This window comes from Hypanus sabinus, chromosome 10 (genome assembly GCF_030144855.1).
Source record: "Hypanus sabinus isolate sHypSab1 chromosome 10, sHypSab1.hap1, whole genome shotgun sequence".
In the NCBI taxonomy this organism is placed as follows: Eukaryota; Metazoa; Chordata; class Chondrichthyes; order Myliobatiformes; family Dasyatidae; genus Hypanus; species Hypanus sabinus.
In genome coordinates, this window is record NC_082715.1 from 159,538,252 (window position 1) to 159,563,666 (window position 25,415).

The window sequence follows — 25,415 nt, forward strand, 5'->3', positions numbered from 1 at the left end:
CCGGACGAGCTGACGGGCCTGTTACTCTGCGGCCGTGCTCTGTGTCTCTGCACTGACCGGACGGGCTGACGGGCCTGTTACTCTGCGGCCGTGCTCTCTGTCTCTGCACTGACCGGACGGGCTGACGGGCCTGTTACTCCGCGGCCGTGCTCTGTGTCTCTGCACTGACCGGACGGGCTGACGGGCCTGTTACTCCGCGGCCGTGCTCTCTGACTCTGCACTGACCGGACGGGCTGACGGGCCTGTTACTCTGCGGCCGTACTGTCTGACTCTGCACTGACCGGACGGGCTGACGGGCCTGTTACCCCGCGGCCGTGCTCTCTGACTCTGCACTGACCGGACGGGCTGACGGGCCTGTTACTCCGCGGCCGTGCTCTCTGACTCTGCACTGACCGGACGGGCTGACGGGCCTGTTACTCCGCGGCCGTGCTCTGTGTCTCTGCACTGACCGGACGGGCTGACGGGCCTGTTACTCCGCGGCCGTGCTCTCTGACTCTGCACTGACCGGACGGGCTGACGGGCCTGTTACTCTGCGGCCGTGCTCTGTGTCTCTGCACTGACCGGACGGGCTGACGGGCCTGTTACTCCGCGGCCCTGCTCTCTGACTCTGCACTGACCGGACGGGCTGACGGGCCTGTTACTCTGCGGCCGTGCTCTGTGTCTCTGCACTGACCGGACGGGCTGACGGGCCTGTTACTCCGCGGCCCTGCTCTCTGACTCTGCACTGACCGGACGGGCTGACGGGCCTGTTACTCTGCGGCCGTGCTCTGTGTCTCTGCACTGACCGGACGGGCTGACGGGCCTGTTACTCCGCGGCCCTGCTCTCTGACTCTGCACTGACCGGACGGGCTGACGGGCCTGTTACTCTGCGGCCGTGCTCTCTGACTCTGCACTGACCGGACGGGCTGACGGGCCTGTTACTCTGCGGCCGTGCTCTGTGTCTCTGCACTGACCGGACGGGCTGACGGGCCTGTTACTCTGCGGCCGTGCTCTGTGTCTCTGCACTGACCGGATGGGCTGACGGGCCTGTTACCCCGCGGCCGTGCTCTCTGACTCTGCACTGACCGGACGGGCTGACGGGCCTGTTACTCCGCGGCCGTGCTCTGTGTCTCTGCACTGACCGGACGGGCTGACGGGCCTGTTACTCCGCGGCCGTGCTCTCTGACTCTGCACTGACCGGACGGGCTGACGGGCCTGTTACTCTGCGGCCGTGCTCTGTGTCTCTGCACTGACCGGATGGGCTGACGGGCCTGTTACTCCGCGGCCCTGCTCTCTGACTCTGCACTGACCGGACGGGCTGACGGGCCTGTTACTCTGCGGCCGTGCTCTGTGTCTCTGCACTGACCGGACGGGCTGACGGGCCTGTTACTCCGCGGCCCTGCTCTCTGACTCTGCACTGACCGGACGGGCTGACGGGCCTGTTACTCTGCGGCCGTGCTCTGTGTCTCTGCACTGACCGGACGGGCTGACGGGCCTGTTACTCCGCGGCCCTGCTCTCTGACTCTGCACTGACCGGACGGGCTGACGGGCCTGTTACTCTGCGGCCGTGCTCTCTGACTCTGCACTGACCGGACGGGCTGACGGGCCTGTTACTCTGCGGCCGTGCTCTGTGTCTCTGCACTGACCGGACGGGCTGACGGGCCTGTTACTCTGCGGCCGTGCTCTGTGTCTCTGCACTGACCGGATGGGCTGACGGGCCTGTTACTCTGCGGCCGTGCTCTCTGACTCTGCAGTTTATTGTCTACATGGATTTCAGTACAACACTTTTCAAGGTTCCTCACATGGGGGCTGATCAAGAAGATTAAGACGCATGGAATCCACAATCACTCCGTAGGTTGGTTTTGCAACTAGCTTGTCCATAAAAAACAGATGGTAGTTGTTGAAGATAATTATTCTGGCTGCTGGTCTCTGACCTGTGGTGTTGCACAGGACCTATGTTACGCACTACATATATAACTGGCTTGGATGAAGATAAGATGAAAAGACAGGGGCAGGATTAAGCTATTTGGTGCATTGAGTCTGCTCCACCACTCCATCATTCCTGATTTATTATCCTTTTCAATCCAATTCTCCCACCTTTTCCCTGAAACCTTTGACATCCTGACTAATCAAAAACCCATCAAACTATGCTTTAAACATACTCAATAATTCGGCGTCCACAACCACATTTGGTAATGAATTCCACAGATTCATTACCCTCTGGCTAAAGAAATTCCTCCTCGCCTCTGTTCCAAATGGACATCCCTCTGTTCTGAGGCTGTGACCTCTTCCATAGGAAACATCCACCCCACCTAGGTTTTACAATTTTCAAAAGGTTTCAGTGAAATCCTCCTTCAGTCTTCCAAACTCCAATGAGTACTATCAAATGCTGCGCACATGTTAACCCTTTAATTCCCAGAATAATTCTCGTGAACCTCCTCTGGACTCTCCTCAATGCTAGCACATCGTTTCTGAGACACGGACCAGAGGACCAGTCCCACCAGTGCCTTATAACCCTGAGCATCACCTTCTTGATCTTATAACAACAATAATAATCGTTTTATTTATCACGTACTTTACATACTGATGATGTGGTTCAAAGTGTTTTACAATGGGGAAAAGTACAAACATGAACCTAATACAAAATAAAGCCAAGCATGAAAATAAAAGACAAAGTAGCGGACCAAATGAGTTGAAGTTTGTCAGATTGCTTTGGAAGGCCAGTAAAAGGTACATTGTAGTAATCTAGTCTGTTCGATGTAAAGGCGTGAAATCATTTTTCAGCATTGTTACATGACAGAAATCAACATACCTTTGCAATATTTCTCAAATGTAGAAATGCTGCTCTGGTCTCTTTCTTTATGTGGGATTTAAAATTCAAATTTAATCAAGGATAGCAGCCATTCTGGATTTTACAAGAGGAGCCAAGTTCCCAAGTTTATCTCTTTTGACTTTGGAACCCACCAAAAATATTTCAGTTTTGGTTTTATTTAGTTTTAGGAAATGATTGCTCATCCATTTGCAGCCTGATCAGAAGTCAGAGAAGATTGGGTGTTATCATCATCCTGCTTAAGCGAGATATAAGACACTGTGTCAAAAAAATTCTAAGATACAGTATATGAAGAAAAATTAAGAGCACCTCCCAAGAGGCCAGCCCAGTTCTCAAGGCAATTTAGGAGAATGTTGTGTTGAAGACAGCACTTAAACGTAGAAGAATTAGAACTGAGACTCTGTTGGCATCAGTGCTGAATCTAAGGTCACTAACAATCTTGCTAAGAGCCACCTTTGTGCTGTGGTCTGCTCAGAAACCTACTGAAATTCTTCTAGAATATTGTTCTCATTCAGAAAAGTGTTGAGTTGGTTGAAAATAAATTTCTCAGGAATGCTGTCCTCAAAGGGAAGAGTTGATATTGGTCTGTAGGGTAGCTAGTACCTCCCGATCTAGGTTTGGCTTTTTAAGTAGGGAAATGACAACTGCAGTTTTGAAGGCATCTGGACAAACTTCAGATTCAATAGATGTGTAACTCATTTTCCTCACATAATTGAAAACACTATTATAAGAGTCCTTAAAATGTGTGGTAGGGAATGGGATGAGGCAGCAAGTAGACGGTTTGCTCTTTGTTACAATCTTAAAGAGTTCTGAAGCAGAAATACATGTAAATTTCGACATGGTTGGCTGTAGAGCTTACCATTCTGGAGCTATACTCGCCCCAAAGGAAGTAATACTGTTGATAAAACATTTGTAATTTCACACCTTTTGTGGCAGACGCTTGACTGGAGAGATTACTCGTTAGGGCAGCGTTTATATTGCAATGAATGCAAACATTGCATTTGCTTTCCTTACCACCGACTCAACATGCACAAGCTTTGCACCTCTGATGCTGAATTGACTCCACACTTAGAGCGTAGTCTACGCCTTTATTCCTTCTACCAAAGTGCATGACCGTAAACCGCAATGTAATATTCCATCGGCCACTTCTTTTCCCATTTTTCCAATCTGTCCAAGCTCTTCAGCAGACTCCCTGCTGCCTCAACAATCTCTGCCTCTCCACTCATCCTCAAATCGTCTGCAAAAACGGGCACAAAGCCAACAAATCTGTCATTCAAATCATTGGCGTAGAAAGTGAAAAGAAGCGGTCCCAACAGACTCCTGTTGAACACCACTAGTCACCAGCAGCGAACCAGGCTCCCTTTATTCCCACTCTTTGCCTTCTGCCAGTCAGCCAATCTTCTGCCCACTTTCAGTGATAATGGGAAGCAGCCTCTTGTGTGGCACCTTGTCAAAGGCCTTCTGAAAATGCAAGAACACCACATCCACTGACTCTCCTTTGTCTACCCTGCTTGTTATTTCCTCAAAGGATTCCAACAGATTAGGCAGGTAAGGTTTCCCTTTAAGGGCACCATGCTGTCTTTGGCCTATTTCATCATGTGCCTCCGAGTACCCCAAAACCACAACAATGGACCCTAACATCTTCCCAACCACTACAGTCAGGTTAACTGGCCCTGCCTCCCTCCCTTCTTAAAAAGTGGAGCGACATTTCTAATTTTCCGTTCTCCCTGGAACCATTCCAGAATCTGGTGATTCTAATGCCTCACAAATCCTTCAGCTACCTCTTTGCAGGTTGAGTCTGTGGTGCGCAAGGCAAATGTAATGTTAGCATTCATTTCAAGTGAACTAGAATATAAAAGTAAGGATGCAATGTTGAAACTTTATAAAGTTTCACTTTAATTTTGTTGATAAAAAATTCTCTATTAGAGTATTTGGCCTCACTGGGAATATTGTCAGCAGGGTTGGATCCCTCACCTTAGAATGAGCCACCAGGAATAAGGGACTGTCTTCTGAGCCAACATACAAATGGACTGGCATTGTTTGTTTTAGTTGTCTCGTGTCCAGCTGAGTGTTGCCAACTGTTTTGCCGCTGCTCTGAGCCGGGATGCGAGTGGTCTGTCATTCTTCAGTTTTGCCGGGTCCGAGTCCAAGTCCTGGCTCCGAGTCTCAGTCCAGGTCCTGGCTCCGAGTCTCAGTCCAGGTCCTGGCTCCGAGTCTCAGTCCAGGTCCTGGCTCCGAGTCTCAGTCCAGGTCCTGGCTCCGAGTCTCAGTCCAAGTCCTGGCTCCGAGTCTCAGTCCAGGTCCTGGCTCCGAGTCTCAGTCCAGGTCCTGGCTCCGAGTCTCAGTCCAAGTCCTGGCTCCGAGTCTCAGTCCAGGTCCTGGCTCCGAGTCTCAGTCCAGGTCCTGGCTCCGAGTCTCAGTCCAGGTCCTGGCTCCGAGTCTCAGTCCAGGTCCTGGCTCCGAGTCTCAGTCCAGGTCCTGGCTCCGAGTCTCAGTCCAGGTCCTGGCTCCGAGTCTCAGTCCAGGTCCTGGCTCCGAGTCTCAGTCCAGGTCCTGGCTCCGAGTCTCAGTCCAGGTCCTGGCTCCGAGTCTCAGTCCAGGTCCTGGCTCCGAGTCTCAGTCCAGGTCCTGGCTCCGAGTCTCAGTCCAGGTCCTGGCTCCGAGTCTCAGTCCAGGTCCTGGCTCCGAGTCTCAGTCCAGGTCCTGGCTCCGAGTCTCAGTCCAGGTCCTGGCTCCGAGTCTCAGTCCAGGTCCTGGCTCCGAGTCTCAGTCCAGGTCCTGGCTCCGAGTCTCAGTCCAGGTCCTGGCTCCGAGTCTCAGTCCAGGTCCTGGCTCTGTGTTCCTGTCAAGTCCAGGTCCTGGCTCCGAGTCTCAGTCCAGGTCCTGGCTCTGTTCCTGTCAAGTCCAAGTCCTGGCTCCGAGTCTCAGTCCAGGTCCTGGCTCCGAGTCTCAGTCCAGGTCCTGGCTCCGAGTCCTAGTCAAGTCCGAATCCGTCTCTGTGCCTGCGTCCTGCACCTGGCTCCTCTTCCCGTTGCTCCAGCCATTCACTGCAACATTCTTATTCCTGGCGGCTCACGAGATGCCTTTCTGCACCGGCTACCGTGACGAGCCAGCAGCGAGTAGACGTAAGCCTGAGTCTTTCTGCTGCCAGTTCGAATGAGGATCAGGTGCCCAGCGGAACACAGGGAAACGGAAATGAACTGAAATGAGGAATCAACGTGACCGTGACAGAGAAAGGATGTGGTGAAGCTGGAAAGGACTTAAAGGAGTTTCACGAACATGATTTCAGGATTGACAAGCTTGACATATGAAGTGTTTGATGGCTCTGGGCCTGTATTCACCAGAATTCAGAAGAAAGGGGAGGAGACCTCATTGAAACCTATTGAATGGTGAAAGGCCTTGATAGAGTGGATGGGGAGAAGATGTTTCTTATGACGGGAGAATGCAAGGCCAGAGGATTCTGATTCTGTTCCTATCTCTTATGCTAGTGTCTTTCACAGTGGAGACTGATGCATGGTTACATAGTGGTTAGCACAATGTTTTACAGTACAGTTGAGTGAGGTTCAATTCCCAACACTGCCAGTACATTCTCCCTGTGACTGTGTGGGTTTCCAGTTAATCAGTCAATGTAAATTCTCCCATGATTAGGGAGAGTTAAAACGGGGGGTTGCTGTGCAGCCGGGCTCAAAGAGGCAGAAGGGCATTCTCTGCACTAAATCACTAAATAAATAAAATGCTAATTAAATTCATCAGCTATTTCTCTGCCCCAATACTACCTCTCCAGGTGTCACCTCTCAGCGGGCCAGCATCTACACTCACCTCTCTTACTCTTTATGTATGTATATTTGAACAAGTCCCTCTGTTTCCACCACATCTAATCTCAGGATGAGGCTTTTAATTCCAGAACATCCTCCTCCCCCTCGACAGGACAGGCCTTCAAATGCACCAGCACTTATCCACTCATCCCTTACAGCAGCAAGTGGGACAGATGCTGCCCCTACACCTCCTCCCTCACCACCATCCAGGGCCCAGGTGTGGGGGGCTGGTGTCTCGGTGCAGCCTCCTCTACATCTGAGGGACTGGCATGGGTGTCCATTTCACTGAGCATCATCGTTTCATCCTCCACAAAAACGGGATCTTCCATTCCAAGGCAACACGAGTGAATCTGCAGATGCTGGAAATAAATAAAAACACAAAATGCCGGCAGAACTCAGCAGGCCAGACAGCATCTATGGGAGGAGGTAGTGACGGCGTTTTGGGCCGAAACCCTTCATCAGGAGTGAAGTAACATGGGATGGTCGAGGGAGGATAAGAAGTGGGGGGAGGGATGAAGTAGAGAGCTGGGAAGTGATAGGCTGGAGGGAAATGGGCTAGGAGGAAGGTGGAGAATTATGGGAAATAAAGAAAGAAAGGTGGGGCTGGGGGGAGATTATAGTGAGGGGGGAAAAAGAGAGAGAAAGAGAACCAGACTAAAATTATAGATAGGGATGGGGTAAAGGGGGGGCAGGGGTATAAATGGAGGTCAGTGAGTTACTTCACTCCTGATGAAGGGTTTCGGCCTGAAACGTCGTCACTACCTCCTCCCATAGATGCTGTCTGGCCTGCTGAGTTCTGTCAGCATTTTGTGTTTTCAATTCCAATTTGGTTTCCAGGAGCCATTTTGATATGTCAGTCCACAGCCTCCTCCACACACGTACTGGAGGAGCGACATCTTATATTTTATTTGGGAAAACTTCAACTCAAACCTGACAGAAAAAATATAAATTTATCAAACCACTGGTAATTTAACCTCTCTTTTCCATTCCCCATTTTAGTTAACCTCTTATCCCTTCCCTTCTCTTTAGGATGGCACTGGTGAACAATAGTGACTTATGGAGCAAACACGAGGAAATCTGCAGATGCTGGAAATTCAAAACACACACAAAAGGCTGGTGGAACACAGCAGGCCAGGCAGCATCTACAGGGAGAAGTGCTGTCGACGTTTCGGGCCGAGACCCTTCGTCAGGACTGGTGAATCCATGTATCCATAAATATGCACAGAATGGGGGTGTTGTATCAGCATGGACAGAGGATTGGCTAACTAATAGAAAGCAGAGAGTTGGAATACATGGGTGTTACTCTGGTTGGCAATCAGTGGTGAGTGGTGTGCTATTCCTTGAGCTAACACGAGGAAATCTGCAGATGCTGGAAATTCAAACAACAACACACACAAAATGCCGGTGGAACACAGCAGGCCAGGCAGCATCTACAGGGAAATATGCAGATGCTGGGAATTCAAACAACAACGCACACAAAATGCCGGTGGAACACAGCAGGTCAGGCAGCGTCTGACGAAGGGTCTCGGCCCGAAACGTCAACAGTGCTTCTCCCTGTAGATGCTGCCTGGCCTGCTGTGTCCCACCAGCATTTTGTGTGTGTTGCATTATGACGGGTGGCTGATGAAACAAGGGAAACACTGCATACGTTGTTCATCACTCTCTCTCTGGCAGATGATCGTGCAAGTGACAGTCTGGAACCCTTTCAGACATGACGGCAGAACGGCGGCGAGGCAAGACAGCCTCTGAGAGTGAGGAAGACCTGACATTGAATCCATTGTTACAGGCCACATCAAGACTGTGAGGTCCAGGCCCCAGAGTAAACCAGAGCGATTAAACCCGATGATTGGACCGAGATTTAAGCGCAGGGCTTAACCCCTCCCCCACACCCTCCCCATCCTGTCCACCCTCCCTTCCTATCTCATTCCCCCTCTCTCCATCTCATTACCCACTGTCCCTCCCCATCTCAATCCCCCTCTCCCTCCCATCTCATTCCCCCTCTCCCTCCCCAGATCATTTCCCCCTCCCCATCTCATTCCCCCTCTCTCCAGCTCAAATCCCCTCTCTCCATCTCAATCTCCCTTTCCCTCCCCAGCTCATTTCCCCCTCCCTCTCCCAGTCGTCTCCACCCTCACCAGTGTTTGCTTCACCTTCCAGCCACTGGAATCATCCCCACCCTTCCCCTTCCCTTGGAACCCTGTCCCTCCTCTTCCTCAGAACCTGCCCTTCCCTTTCCCTGCCCTCCTCCATCCTCCCCCTAGATTACTCCCCGTCCTCATCCCTCCGTCAAGGATCTGGCCCTCTCTGCTCCCTGTGCAAGCTGCTTTCTTCATGTCCGCACCGTGCTCAGCCTCTCCAAGCAAACGTGAACTCATGGTCATGCAAGGAGGGAACTGATAATCATCACAGGAAATTCTTTAATTCAGTTTGCAATTCTTCACTCAATACAAAAGCACTACACTCTGTTGGAGAGCAGTACAGTCAGCAACAGCTGAAACAGTGTGTTGTACAGTCAAAGAAACCGGGCCCAGCACAAGCTGATCAACTCTGGAGGAAGAACCCCACCCATCACCCCTAACCACTCAGCCCACACCCTTTTCCACTCCATCGTTTCCGTCCCTCCTCAGCCCAATTCAACCCTCCCCAGTCATGATCAGCCATGTCAGACCCATTCCCACCTTCTTTACCCCCTCCCCTTCCGTCACTGCTCTGCCCCCTCCCTCAAACAGGTGCCCTGTCTCCAATTCAGCAAACCTCCCAACATGTTCCTGTTCCATTCCCTCCTGTTCACTGCCGCTTCCTTCCACAAAGCTACAAACCCACACCATTCCCCAGTCAAGCTGGTATCTGCTGCAGACTGGGCCTCACTCACAGCACCTGGGGACCGCCCAGGCCTGGGGCAGATGGGGTGGGCCTACGGGGCATTGGGAGGGTTTGGAACAGACAAGGGTGAGTGGGGCCAACAGTGGAACATGGGGACATGAAATCGGGACAAACTCAGGTGAAGTAGGACTGACGGAGACTGGGACAACTCAGGTGAAGTGGGACTGACAGGGAGATTGGTTCTGATGGGTGGGTTTGGGACTGACGGAGACTGGGACAGACTCGGGTGAAGTGGGACTGACAGGGAGATTGGTTCTGATGGGTGGGTTTGGGACTGACGGAGACTGGGACAGACTCGGGTGAAGTGGGACTGACAGGGAGATTGGTTCTGATGGGTGGGTTTGGGACTGACGGAGACTGGGACAGACTCGGGTGAAGTGGGACTGACAGGGAGATTGGTTCTGATGGGTGGGTTTGGGACTGACGGAGACCGGGACAGACTCGGGTGAAGTGGGACTGACAGGGAGATTGGTTCTGATGGGTGGGTTTGGGACTGACGGAGATCGGGACAGACTCGGGTGAAGTGGGACTGACAGGGAGATTGGTTCTGATGGGTGGGTTTGGGACTGACGGAGACTGGGACAGACTCGGGTGAAGTGGGACTGACAGGGAGATTGGTTCTGATGGGTGGGTTTGGGACTGACGGAGATCGGGACAGACTCGGGTGAAGTGGGACTGACAGGGAGATTGGTTCTGATGGGTGGGTTTGGGACTGACGGAGACCGGGACAGACTCGGGTGAAGTGGGACTGACAGGGAGATTGGTTCTGATGGGTGGGTTTGGGACTGACGGATACCGGGACAGACTCGGGTGAAGTGGGACTGACGGAGATTGGGACAACTCAGGTGAAGTGGGACTGACGGAGACTGGGACAGACTCGGGTGAAGTGGGACAAACAGGGAGATTGGTTCTGATGGGTGGGTTTGGGACTGACGGAGATCGGGACAGACTCGGGTGAAGTGGGACTGACAGGGAGATTGGTTCTGATGGGTGGGTTTGGGAGTGACGGAGACTGGGACAGACTCGGGTGAAGTGGGACTGACAGGGAGATTGGTTCTGATGGGTGGGTTTGGGACTGACGGAGACTGGGACAGACTCGGGTGAAGTGGGACTGACGGAGATCGGGACAGACTCGGGTGAAGTGGGACTGACGGAGATCGGGACAGACTCGGGTGAAGTGGGACTGACAGGGAGATTGGTTCTGATGGGTGGGTTTGGGACTGACGGAGACTGGGACAGACTCAGGTGAAGTGGGACTGACAGGGAGATTGGTTCTGATGGGTGGGTTTGGGTCTGACGGAGACCGGGACAGACTCGGGTGAAGTGGGACTGACAGGGAGATTGGTTCTGATGGGTGGGTTTGGGACTGACGGAGACTGGGACAGACTCGGGTGAAGTGGGACTGACAGGGAGATTGGTTCTGATGGGTGGGTTTGGGACTGACGGAGACTGGGACAGACTCGGGTGAAGTGGGACTGACGGAGATCGGGACAGACTCGGGTGAAGTGGGACTGACGGAGATCGGGACAGACTCGGGTGAAGTGGGACTGACAGGGAGATTGGTTCTGATGGGTGGGTTTGGGACTGACGGAGACTGGGACAGACTCAGGTGAAGTGGGACTGACAGGGAGATTGGTTCTGATGGGTGGGTTTGGGACTGACGGAGACCGGGACAGACTCGGGTGAAGTGGGACTGACAGGGAGATTGGTTCTGATGGGTGGGTTTGGGACTGACGGAGACTGGGACAGACTCGGGTGAAGTGGGACTGACAGGGAGATTGGTTCTGATGGGTGGGTTTGGGACTGACGGAGACTGGGACAGACTCGGGTGAAGTGGGACTGACAGGGAGATTGGTTCTGATGGGTGGGTTTGGGACTGACGGAGACTGGGACAGACTCGGGTGAAGTGGGACAAACAGGGAGATTGGTTCTGATGGGTGGGTTTGGGACTGACAGAGATCGGGACAGACTCGGGTGAAGTGGGACTGACAGGGAGATTGGTTCTGATGGGTGGGTTTGGGACTGACGGATACCGGGACAGACTCGGGTGAAGTGGGACTGACGGAGATTGGGACAACTCAGGTGAAGTGGGACTGACGGAGACTGGGACAGACTCGGGTGAAGTGGGACAAACAGGGAGATTGGTTCTGATGGGTGGGTTTGGGACTGACGGAGATCGGGACAGACTCGGGTGAAGTGGGACTGACAGGGAGATTGGTTCTGATGGGTGGGTTTGGGAGTGACGGAGACTGGGACAGACTCGGGTGAAGTGGGACTGACAGGGAGATTGGTTCTGATGGGTGGGTTTGGGACTGACGGAGACTGGGACAGACTCGGGTGAAGTGGGACTGACGGAGACTGGGATAGACTCAGGTGAAGTTTGACTGACGGAGATCGGGACAGACTTGGGTGAAGTGGGTCTGACAGGGAGACCATGGGTGGGAGTGGTTTAAACAGGGAGGGTTGAAGTTGGAAAAGGGATCAACACCAGGGCAGTTGGCCCAATAGGGGTATGAGGGGAGCTGAATCAGCACCCTGGAGGTGGGGAGGTGTGGTTTTGAGGAGGCTGCAACATCTACAATGATAGACCCAGGCAGTGATTGGAACAGAGAGCAGATGTGGGGCCTGGACCAGATCCGGAGTGGGAAGGGGGGGTCCAGGATTGTCCTGGAGAAGCTATGGTAGCTCCAGAGTCTGGGCTGGAGTTACTCCATCCCCAAGCTAGTTGCCATTGGTGGAAGGAGGGGCAATGGAGATGCAAGGTCTTCTCTTTCCCGACCCCTGCACTCGGGAGAGCACTCTGCCTCCACAAAAAAAAAAGGGAAGAGCAGGGGGTTGGGATAAGGGGGTGGTGTCAGTGGAAGGGGTGCAATGGGAGCTGGGTAGGCCAGCAGATGAGGACAAAGGAGAGGAGGGCTGTATGTTTGAGTCATAGAGCTGGGTGGGGTTAGTCTGCCTTGGACCTGTCCTGCTCCTATCTGTCCCAATAGTGGTAGGGAGTAGCTTCACCATCAGTTCTGGATCTCATTAAGTCTCAGGACACTGGCTCAAGCTGGGTTACCCGTTGTTACCAGCTGCCATCCTCCATCAGCTGAGAAATCACTGCGTCTCTTCCAAGGACACAGAGTGTACTGTGGGTGGAGTAGTTTGATAGCAGCGCCACCGACCCAGCTCGCTGAGAGCTGATGGGCAGAGTGGTTAGACTGGGTCTGTGACAGGTAGTGAGTGACCCAACTCCAGGGGTAAGTCTACACCTCAGCTTGCCAATCCACCCTTCATAGAGGCACCCTAACCCTAAGTCTACACCTCAGCTTGCCAATCCACCCTTCATAGAGGCACCCTAACCCTAAGTCTACACCTCAGCTTGCCAATCCACCCTTCATAGAGGCATCCTAACCCTAAGTCTACACCTCAGCTTGCCAATCCACCCTTCATAGAGGCACCCTAACCCTAAGTCTACACCTCAGCTTGCCAATCCACCCTTCATAGAGGCACCCTAACCCTAAGTCTACACCTCAGCTTGCCAATCCACCCTTCATAGAGGCATCTGTCGTCAACAGTAACACCAACACAATCCCGCTCACGTTCCTCGTCAGCATGGGGACAAGAAGTTTCCGTGATGTATCCACTCTATGACTCAGGTCAGCAATTGCCTCTGATCTGGGCCACGTTTACGTGCCATGCAGCACCTAATTAATCAGCTTGTTTATTTCAGCTTTTTTCTTAAAGATGTGCTGGGTGTGTTCCGGCTCCCACTGCAATCCTGCGTGCTTGGCAGCCCGGAGATTAGGGACCACTGGGGTAAACTGACAGGGTAGTTAAGAAGGCTTAGGGTTGGAGGGGGGATTGAGTTCAAAAGCCAGAAGGTAATACTGGAGTTTTATAAACCCTGCTTCGACCACACTTGGGAGTATTTGTTCAGTCCTACTTACCGAAATATGAGGAGGACAAGGAAGCCAGAGATTTACCAGCTCGATTAGCGAACGTGTCTTGTGAGGATATACTGAGAGGGCTGTAGCAATGTGCTACACACAGTGCTGAAATAACGACACGCAGTCAGTAAGTCGTTTCCAGACTAGTTTATTCAAACTTCGCGGCGCTGGCATTTAATCCCTAGCGCCTGCCGTCTCCGGGTGGAAATGACGTCAGAGGTGCGTCACCAAAGTCTCCCCCCGCGCGCTGGCTATCTGTGAGCCGGTTCACGTGCGCAGTAAGTGGGTCGCCACAGGGCCAGGGTTTATCCATTTGGAGAGAAGGGAAATGAGAGGAGATTTGATAAGAGACGCACAGGATGATAAGAAATATAGAGTGGACAGCTGGAGACCTACTCCTGAGGGTGGGGGGAGGGAATGGCTAATACATGGGGGCATAATTTGATGACTGGAGAAAAGTAGAGGGGGGACGTAAGGGGTCATTTCTTTATGGCGAGAGTGGCGGTGGAGGCAAATACATTAGGGACTATTAAGAAACTCTTAGACAGGAACATGGATGAAAGAAAATGAAGGGTTATGCAGGAGGGAAGGGTTAGACAGATTGGAGTAGGTTAAAGGTTCAGCACAACATTATGGGCTGAAGGGCCTGTACTGTTCTAAGTTTCAGATCCATTCTTGTCCCAGAAGTGAAGTATTGGGATATACATGCCGGAGTAGTTGGGATCAGCTCTCCATCTTGGAATTAGGGTACATTGAACTTCAGTAAGTTTAAATAAAGTTGATGAGAATAAGTTACAGGGTTCAGTTCTTGTGTGTGAAGAAGGCTGTCAGATCAGATCCCCCACGAAAGATGCAGCAGAGGTCTGGGGAATGATTACTGTGCTAAAGGTAGGTAAATCAGCCACTGTGAAGCATGAGTGAACTCATGCAGGTGGTCTTCGAGTAGCCACCATGTGAATGGCCAGGCCCACCAGGGAAGTGTGTTTGGTCCCACGTATCTAATTGGCACACCAAAACCAGCATGTACCCCTGACACATCACAGCCCCAGCAGTGGATAAATGGTTAACAGAGGTCTGAGAACAGACAGCAGATCCTCCCTAGGTGAGAGGATGTTCACTACTGATCAGCTCTCCTCAGCTCCTCTGTCCCCTCACACCAACGACTTGATGCCTGAGCACCACCCTCCACATCTTGCAATCTCACTCCTTGCTCTATGGACAAGTTAAAGCCTTGTTTGGATGCCGTCAGGAGGCCTGGTGTGGAAAGGCTGTGTGCAAGTTCAAATCCCTTTCCTCCGGCAAGTGTTGTCCTTGGCTGAGTACCCTCTCACACGTGGAGTCCCCCGGGCTAGTCCCACTCGGCCGACGAGCCAGAAGGTTCTGATGTTGGGAAGTGTCTTTATCGGCCACACCTGCTGCCTCGACACTTGCATTGGTGAGCAGGTCCAGGCCACACCCATTGATGTGAAGATTCACGTGGTCCCCACTAGTGTGAATGGAGCTCCTTGTGTTCTGTCTTGTAAACGTCTGCTCTGTTTTCCTCAGTACGTACCTTTTCAGGATCTTCCGGAAGGTCTGTCGGAATTCTCTGATTCTGTAGGCGTAGATGAAGGGGTTGACCACAGAGTTGGCGTGGGAGAGGATGATGGCGAAGTACAGGATGCCGGCCGGAGGCCTGCAGTCCTCACAGAAGAAGGTGACGCAGTTGATGATGTGCACGGGCAGCCAGCAGGCTGCAAAGAGGCCCACTATGATGGCCAGCGACTTGGCTGCCTGGACCTCCTTCTGCAGCGTCGACCGGCTCCTCTCCGTCGGCAGGCTGCTGAAGTCCATCTGCTTGAGCTGGTGCCGGGCGGCCATGAAGATCCTCAGGTAGATGCCCAGCATCAGAATCAAGGGCAGCAGGACGCAGGCGAAGAAGTTGTAATAGACCATGTAATCCATGGTGACCACCTCCTCGAAAAGGCAGGAGACAAAACCGTCTCCGCATGACCCGTTCACCGTCACGTTGTGACTTGAATTGTTCCAGCCGAAGATTGGAGTCAGCCCGATGAAGAAGGACAGGACCCAGCAGATGCAGATGACACCCCTTGCACGTGAGCCTGTCACCAGGCTATTGTACCTGGAATGAGAAGCCAAGGGATAATTACACACACGTAACCTTTAGAGCCCACACACAGTGCACAACATCAACTCTCCGCAAGGCAGGGCACAAACCCATTCCCTTGCTCACCTTGTCCATCTTCTCCAAAAGCAAGGTCACACAACTCCCCACCCAGCCTAGTCAAGGAGCGCTGAGGGCAATTGGTACTCACTGCAGTGGCATTGTCAGCTTGGAGCAGTTATCTGGAAGGGACAGGGATCCGGACTGGAGTGAGACAGCAACAGTGCTCTCCCTTCCTGCTGCTTTGGTACACCGTTTAATATTCATCACCACTGTGCTCTTATAAGTACAGTCAGACTGACCCTCACCGCTGTGTTCTGTATAAGCAGAGTCAGGATAACAAACTGACCCTCACCACCGTGCTCTGTGTATATACAATCAAACTGACCCTCACCGCCGTGCTCTGCGTATACACAGACAAACTGACCCTCACCACCATGCTCTGCATATATACAAACTGACCCTCACCACCATGCTCTGTGTATATACAATCAAACTGACCCTCACCGCCGTGCTCTGCGTATACACAGACAAACTGACCCTCACCACCGTGCTCTGTGTAAACACAAACTGACCCTCACCACTGTGCTCTGCGTATATACAGTCAAACTGACCCTCACCACCGTGCTCTGCATATACACAGACAAACTGACCCTCACCACCGTGCTCTGCGTATATACAGTCAAACTGACCCACACCACCGTGCTCTGTGTATATACAATCAAACTGACCCTCACCGCCGTGCTCTGTGTATACACAGACAAACTGACCCTCACCACCGTGCTCTGTGTATACACAAACTGACCCTCACCACCGTGCTCTGTGTATACACAAACTGACCCTCACCACTGTGCTCTGTGTATACACAAACTGACCCTCACCGCCGTGCTCTGCGTATACACAGACAAACTGACCCTCACCACCGTGCTCTGTGTATACACAAACTGACCGTCACCGCTGTGCTCTGCGTATATACAGTCAAACTGACCCTCACCGCCGTGCTCTGTGTATATACAGTCAAACTGACCCTCACCGCCGTGCTCTGCGTATATACAGTCAAACTGACCCTCACCATCGTGCTCTGCGTATATACAGTCAAACTGACCTTCAACACCGTGCTCTGCGTATATACAGTCAAACTGACCCTCACCACCGTGCTCTGCGTATATACAGTCAAACTGACCTTCACCACCGTGCTCTGCGTATATACAGTCAAACTGACCCTCACCACCATGCTCTGTGTATATACAGACAAACTGACCCTCACCACTGTGCTCTGCGTATATACAGTCAAACTGACCCTCACCACCGTGCTCTGCGTATATACAAACTGACCCTCACCACTGTGCTCTGCGTATATACAGTCAAACTTACCCTCACCACCATGCTCTGTGTATATACAGTCAAACTGACCCTCACCGCCGTGCTCTGCGTATACACAAACTGACCCTCACCGCTGTGCTTTGCGTATATACAAACTGACCCTCACCGCCGTGCTCTGTGTATATACAGACAAACTGACCCTCACCACCATGCTCTGTGTATATACAGATTAACTGACCCTCACCACCGTGCTCTGCGTATATACAGTCAAACTGACCCTCACCACCGTGCTCTGCGTATATACAAACTGACCCTCACCACTGTGCTCTGTGTATATACAGTCAAACTGACCCTCACCGCCGTGCTCTGCATATATACAAACTGACCCTCACCGCCGTGCTCTGCATATATACAAACTGACCCTCACCGCCGTGCTCTGTGTATATACAGACAAACTGACCCTCACCACTGTGCTCTGTGTATATACAGACAAACTGACCCTCACCACCGTGCTTTGCGTATATACAAACTGACCCTCACCACTGTGCTCTGCGTATATACAGTCAGACTGACCCTCACCACCATGTTCTGTATATGAACAGACTGAAACTTACCAGTGTTTTTATATACACAGTCAGACTAGTCCTTACCACTGTCTTCTGTACAAGTACAGTCAGACTAACTCTCACTACAATGCTCTGATAAGTACAGTCAGACTAATACTCACCACTGTGTTCTATACAAGTACAGTCAGACTAACTCTCACCACAATGTTCTGTACAAGTACAGTTAGGCTAACTTCCGCCACTGTGTTCTGTATAAGCACAAACTGACCCTCACCACCGTGCTCTGCGTATATACAAACTGACCCTCACCACCGTGCTCTGCGTATATACAGTCAAACTGACCCTCACCACTGTGCTCTGCGTATATACAGTCAAACTGACCCTCACCACCGTGCTCTGCGTATATACAAACTGACCCTCACCACTGTGCTCTGTGTATATACAAACTGACCCTCACCACCGTGCTCTGCGTATATACAAACTGACCCTCACCACTGTGCTCTGCATATATACAATCAAACTGACCCTCACCACCATGCTCTGTGTATATACAGTCAAACTGACCCTCACCACCATGCTCTGTGTATATACAGTCAAACTGACCCTCACCACCATGCTCTGTGTATATACAGTCAAACTGACCCTCACCACTGTGCTTTGCGTATATACAGTCAAACTGACCCTCACCACTGTGCTCTGCGTATATACAGTCAGTCTGACCCTCACCACCACCCTGTTCCATATACGTACAGTCAGACTGACCCTCACCACCATGTTCTGTAATATGAACAGACTGAAACTTACCAGTGTTTTTATATACACAGTCAGTCTAGTCCTTACCACTGTCTTCTGTACAAGTACAGTCAGACTAACTCTCACTACAATGCTCTGATAAGTACAGTCAGACTAATACTCACCACTGTGTTCTGTACAAGTACAGTTAGGCTAACTTCCGCCACTGTGTTCTGTATAAGCACAGCCTGACTCTCACCACTGTGCTCTGTATATGTACAATCAAACCAACCCTCACCAACACCGTGTTCTCATAAGTACAACCAGACTAACCATCACCACTGAGTTCTGTATAAGTACAAAGTAACCCTCATCACTACTGTGCTCTGTATATAGAACATAGAAACAAGACAGCACAGTACAGGCCCTTCAGCCCACAATGTTGTGCCGACCCTTAAACCCTGCCTCACATATAAATTCCTCCATATACCTGTCTAGTTGTCTCTTAAACTTCACTAGTGAATCGGCCTCCACCACTGACTCAGGCAGTGCATTCCACGCATCAACCACTCTCTGAGTAAAAAACCTTCCTCTAATATCCCCCTTGAACTCTACCCCTCTCCTTACCTTAAAGCCATGTTCTCTTGTACTGAGCAGTGGTGCCCTGGGGAAGAGGCGCTGGCTGTCCACTCTGTCTATTCTTCTTAATATCTTGCATACCTCTATCATGTCTCCTCTCATCCTCCTCCTCTCCAGAGAGTAAAGCCCTAGCTCCCGTAATCTCTGATCATAATCCATACTCTCTAAACCAGGCAGCATCCTGGTAAATCTCCTCTGTACCCTTTCCAATGCTTCCAATAGTGAGGCGACCAGAACTGGACACAGTACTCCAAGTGTGGCCTAACCAGAGTTTCATAGAACTGCAAAATCACCTCACGACTCTTAAACTCTGTCCCTCAACTTATGAAAGCTAACACCCCATAAGCTTTCTTAACTACCCTATCTACCTGTGAGGCAACTTTCAGGGATCTGTGAACATGTACCCCCAGATCCCTCTGCTCCTCCACACCACCAATATCCTGCCATTTACTTTGTACTCTGCCTTGGAGTTTGTCCTTCCAAAGTGTACCTCCTCACACTTCTCCGGTTTGAACTCCATATGCCACTTCTCAGCCCGCTTCTGCATCCTATCAATGTCTTTCTGCAATCTTCGACAATCCTCTACACTATCTACAACACCACCAACCTTTGTGTCATCTGCAAACTTGCCAAACCATCCTTCTACCCCCACATCCAGGTCGTTAATAAAAAACACGAAAAGTAGAGATCCCAGAAAAGATCCCTGTGGGACACCACTAGTCACAACCCTCCAATCTGAATGTACTCCCTCCACCATGACCCTCTGCTTTCTGCAGGTAAGACAATTCTCAATCCACCTCGCCAAACTTCCCTGGATCCCATGCCTTCTGTATATGTACAGTAAGATTTACCCTCACCACCAGTGTTTTCTGCTTAAGTACAGACAGACCAACCCTCACCAGTGTATTCTGCTTAAGTACAGACAGACTAACCCTCACCAGTGTATTCTGCTTAAGTACAGACAGACTAACCCTCACCAGTGTATTCTGCTTAAGTACAGACAGACTAACCCTCACCAGTGTATTCTGCTTAAGTACAGACAGACTAACCCTCACCAGTGTATTCTGCTTAAGTACAGACAGACTAACCCTCACCAGTGTATTCTGCTTAAGTACAGACAGACTAACCCTCACCAGTGTATTCTGCTTAAGTACAGACAGACTAACCCTCACCAGTGTATTCTGCATAAGTACAGACACACTAACCCTCACCAGTGTATTCTGCATAAGTACAGACAGACTAACCCTCACCAGTGTATTCTGCTTAAGTACAGACACACTAACCCTCACCAGTGTATTCTGCTTAAGTACAGACACACTAACCCTCACCAGTGTATTCTGCTTAAGTACAGACACACTAACCCTCACCAGTGTATTCTGCTTAAGTACAGACAGACTAACCCTCACCAGTGTATTCTGCATAAGTACAGACACACTAACCCTCACCAGTGTATTCTGCATAAGTACAGACAGACTAACCCTCACCAGTGTATTCTGCTTAAGTACAGACAGACTAACCCTCACCAGTGTATTCTGCTTAAGTACAGACAGACTAACCCTCACCACTGTATTCTGCATAAGTACAGACACACTAACCCTCACCACTGTATTCTGCTTAAGTACAGACACACTAACCCTCACCAGTGTATTCTGCATAAGTACAGACACACTAACCCTCACCAGTGTATTCTGCTTAAGTACAGACAGACTAACCCTCACCAGTGTATTCTGCTTAAGTACAGACAGACTAACCCTCACCAGTGTATTCTGCATAAGTACAGACACACTAACCCTCACCAGTGTATTCTGCTTAAGTACAGACACACTAACCCTCACCAGTGTATTCTGCTTAAGTACAGACAGACTAACCCTCACCAGTGTATTCTGCATAAGTACAGACACACTAACCCTCACCAGTGTATTCTGCTTAAGTACAGACAGACTAACCCTCACCAGTGTATTCTGCATAAGTACAGACACACTAACCCTCACCAGTGTATTCTGCTTAAGTACAGACAGACTAACCCTCACCAGTGTATTCTGCTTAAGTACAGACACACTAACCCTCACCAGTGTATTCTGCTTAAGTACAGACAGACTAACCCTCACCAGTGTATTCTGCTTAAGTACAGACAGACTAACTCTCACCACTGTATTCTGCATAAGTACAGACACAGTAACCCTCACCACTGTATTCTGCTTAAGTACAGACACACTAACCCTCACCAGTGTATTCTGCATAAGTACAGACACACTAACCCTCACCAGTGTATTCTGCTTAAGTACAGACAGACTAACCCTCACCAGTGTATTCTGCTTAAGTACAGACAGACTAACCCTCACCAGTGTATTCTGCATAAGTACAGACACACTAACCCTCACCAGTGTATTCTGCTTAAGTACAGACACACTAACCCTCACCAGTGTATTCTGCTTAAGTACAGACAGACTAACCCTCACCAGTGTATTCTGCATAAGTACAGACACACTAACCCTCACCAGTGTATTCTGCTTAAGTACAGACAGACTAACCCTCACCAGTGTATTCTGCATAAGTACAGACACACTAACCCTCACCAGTGTATTCTGCTTAAGTACAGACAGACTAACCCTCACCAGTGTATTCTGCTTAAGTACAGACACACTAACCCTCACCAGTGTATTCTGCTTAAGTACAGACAGACTAACCCTCACCAGTGTATTCTGCTTAAGTACAGACACACTAACCCTCACCAGTGTATTCTGCTTAAGTACAGACAGACTAACCCTCACCAGTGTATTCTGCTTAAGTACAGACACACTAACCCTCACCAGTGTATTCTGCTTAAGTACAGACAGACTAACCCTCACCAGTGTATTCTGCTTAAGTACAGACAGACTAACCCTCACCACTGTATTCTGCATAAGTACAGACACAGTAACCCTCACCACTGTATTCTGCTTAAGTACAGACACACTAACCCTCACCAGTGTATTCTGCATAAGTACAGACACACTAACCCTCACCAGTGTATTCTGCTTAAGTACAGACAGACTAACCCTCACCAGTGTATTCTGCTTAAGTACAGACACACTAACCCTCACCAGTGTATTCTGCTTAAGTACAGACAGACTAACCCTCACCAGTGTATTCTGCTTAAGTACAGACAGACTAACCCTCACCACTGTATTCTGCATAAGTACAGACACACTAACCCTCACCACTGTATTCTGCTTAAGTACAGACACACTAACCCTCACCAGTGTATTCTGCATAAGTACAGACACACTAACCCTCACCAGTGTATTCTGCTTAAGTACAGACAGACTAACCCTCACCAGTGTATTCTGCTTAAGTACAGACAGACTAACCCTCACCAGTGTATTCTGCATAAGTACAGACACACTAACCCTCACCAGTGTATTCTGCTTAAGTACAGACACACTAACCCTCACCAGTGTATTCTGCTTAAGTACAGACAGACTAACCCTCACCAGTGTATTCTGCATAAGTACAGACACACTAACCCTCACCAGTGTATTCTGCTTAAGTACAGACAGACTAACCCTCACCAGTGTATTCTGCATAAGTACAGACACACTAACCCTCACCAGTGTATTCTGCTTAAGTACAGACAGACTAACCCTCACCAGTGTATTCTGCTTAAGTACAGACAGACTAACCCTCACCAGTGTATTCTGCTTAAGTACAGACAGACTAACTCTCACCACTGTATTCTGCATAAGTACAGACACAGTAACCCTCACCACTGTATTCTGCTTAAGTACAGACACACTAACCCTCACCAGTGTATTCTGCATAAGTACAGACACACTAACCCTCACCAGTGTATTCTGCTTAAGTACAGACAGACTAACCCTCACCAGTGTATTCTGCTTAAGTACAGACAGACTAACCCTCACCAGTGTATTCTGCATAAGTACAGACACACTAACCCTCACCAGTGTATTCTGCTTAAGTACAGACACACTAACCCTCACCAGTGTATTCTGCTTAAGTACAGACAGACTAACCCTCACCAGTGTATTCTGCATAAGTACAGACACACTAACCCTCACCAGTGTATTCTGCTTAAGTACAGACAGACTAACCCTCACCAGTGTATTCTGCATAAGTACAGACACACTAACCCTCACCAGTGTATTCTGCTTAAGTACAGACAGACTAACCCTCACCAGTGTATTCTGCTTAAGTACAGACACACTAACCCTCACCAGTGTATTCTGCTTAAGTACAGACAGACTAACCCTCACCAGTGTATTCTGCTTAAGTACAGACACACTAACCCTCACCAGTGTATTCTGCTTAAGTACAGACAGACTAACCCTCACCAGTGTATTCTGCTTAAGTACAGACACACTAACCCTCACCAGTGTATTCTGCTTAAGTACAGACAGACTAACCCTCACCAGTGTATTCTGCTTAAGTACAGACAGACTAACCCTCACCACTGTATTCTGCATAAGTACAGACACAGTAACCCTCACCACTGTATTCTGCTTAAGTACAGACACACTAACCCTCACCAGTGTATTCTGCATAAGTACAGACACACTAACCCTCACCAGTGTATTCTGCTTAAGTACAGACAGACTAACCCTCACCAGTGTATTCTGCTTAAGTACAGACACACTAACCCTCACCAGTGTATTCTGCTTAAGTACAGACAGACTAACCCTCACCAGTGTATTCTGCTTAAGTACAGACACACTAACCCTCACCAGTGTATTCTGCTTAAGTACAGACAGACTAACCCTCACCAGTGTATTCTGCTTAAGTACAGACAGACTAACCCTCACCAGTGTATTCTGCATAAGTACAGACACACTAACCCTCACCAGTGTATTCTGCTTAAGTACAGACACACTAACCCTCACCAGTGTATTCTGCTTAAGTACAGACAGACTAACCCTCACCAGTGTATTCTGCATAAGTACAGACACACTAACCCTCACCAGTGTATTCTGCTTAAGTACAGACAGACTAACCCTCACCAGTGTATTCTGCATAAGTACAGACACACTAACCCTCACCAGTGTATTCTGCTTAAGTACAGACAGACTAACCCTCACCAGTGTATTCTGCTTAAGTACAGACACACTAACCCTCACCAGTGTATTCTGCTTAAGTACAGACAGACTAACCCTCACCAGTGTATTCTGCTTAAGTACAGACACACTAACCCTCACCAGTGTATTCTGCTTAAGTACAGACAGACTAACCCTCACCAGTGTATTCTGCTTAAGTACAGACACACTAACCCTCACCAGTGTATTCTGCTTAAGTACAGACAGACTAACCCTCACCAGTGTATTCTGCTTAAGTACAGACAGACTAACCCTCACCACTGTATTCTGCATAAGTACAGACACAGTAACCCTCACCACTGTATTCTGCTTAAGTACAGACACACTAACCCTCACCAGTGTATTCTGCATAAGTACAGACACACTAACCCTCACCAGTGTATTCTGCTTAAGTACAGACACACTAACCCTCACCCTGTTCTGTATACATACAGATTAACCCTTTCCAGTGTTTTTAAATGTACAGTAAGACTAACCCTCACCCTGTGTTCTGTATACGTAGACTAACCCTTACCAGTGTTTTTATATGTACAGTAAGACTAACCCTCACCCTGTGTTCTGTATACGTAGACTAACCCTTACCAGTGTTTTTATATGTACAGTAAGACTAACTCTCACCCTGTGTTCTGTATATGTACAGTCACACTAACCCTCACCGTGTTCTGTATACATACAGTCACACTAACCCTCATCCTGTGTTCTGTATACGTACAGTCACACTAACCCTCACCCTGTGTTCTGTATACGTACAGTCACACTAACCCTCACCGTGTTCTGTATACATACAGTCACACTAACCCTCATCCTGTGTTCTGTATATGTACAGTCACACTAACCCTCACCCTGTGTTCTGTATACGTACAGTCACACTAACCCTCATCCTGTGTTCTGTATACTTACAGTCACACTAACCCTCATCCTGTGTTCTGTATATGTACAGTCACACTAACCCTCACCCTGTGTTCTGTATACATACAGTCACACTAACCCTCATCCTGTGTTCTGTATATGTACAGTCACTCTAACCCTCACCCTGTGTTCTGTATACGTACAGTCACACTAACCCTCATCCTGTGTTCTGTATACTTACAGTCACACTAACCCTCACCCTGTGTTCTGTATACATACAGTCACACTAACCCTCACCACTATGTTCTGTATACGTACAGTCACACTAACCCTCACCGTGTTCTGTATACGTACAGTCACACTAACTCTCACCGTGTTCTGTATACATACAGTCACACTAACCCTCACCCTGTGTTCTGTATACGTAGACTAACCCTTACCAGTGTTTTTATATGTACAGTAAGACTAACTCTCACCCTGTGTTCTGTATATGTACAGTCACACTAACCCTCACCGTGTTCTGTATACATACAGTCACACTAACCCTCATCCTGTGTTCTGTATACGTACAGTCACACTAACCCTCACCCTGTGTTCTGTATACGTACAGTCACAC

General features: G+C 49.7%; 1 protein-coding gene across 6 annotated transcripts in view; it reads right to left on the minus strand.

Moving 5' to 3' along the window:
- Window positions 1–13,574: 13,574 nt before the first annotated feature.
- The window catches only part of adora2aa (adenosine A2a receptor a), a 53,061-nt gene continuing 41,220 nt past the window's right edge, over window positions 13,575–25,415 (minus strand). For all 6 annotated transcript variants that reach the window (XM_059983335.1, XM_059983340.1, XM_059983341.1 and 3 more), the window contains exon 3: window positions 13,575–15,561. In XM_059983335.1, coding sequence (XP_059839318.1) covers window positions 14,685–15,561 — 877 coding nt within the window. In that variant the 3' untranslated portion in view covers window positions 13,575–14,684. The remainder of the gene's footprint in view (window positions 15,562–25,415) is intronic.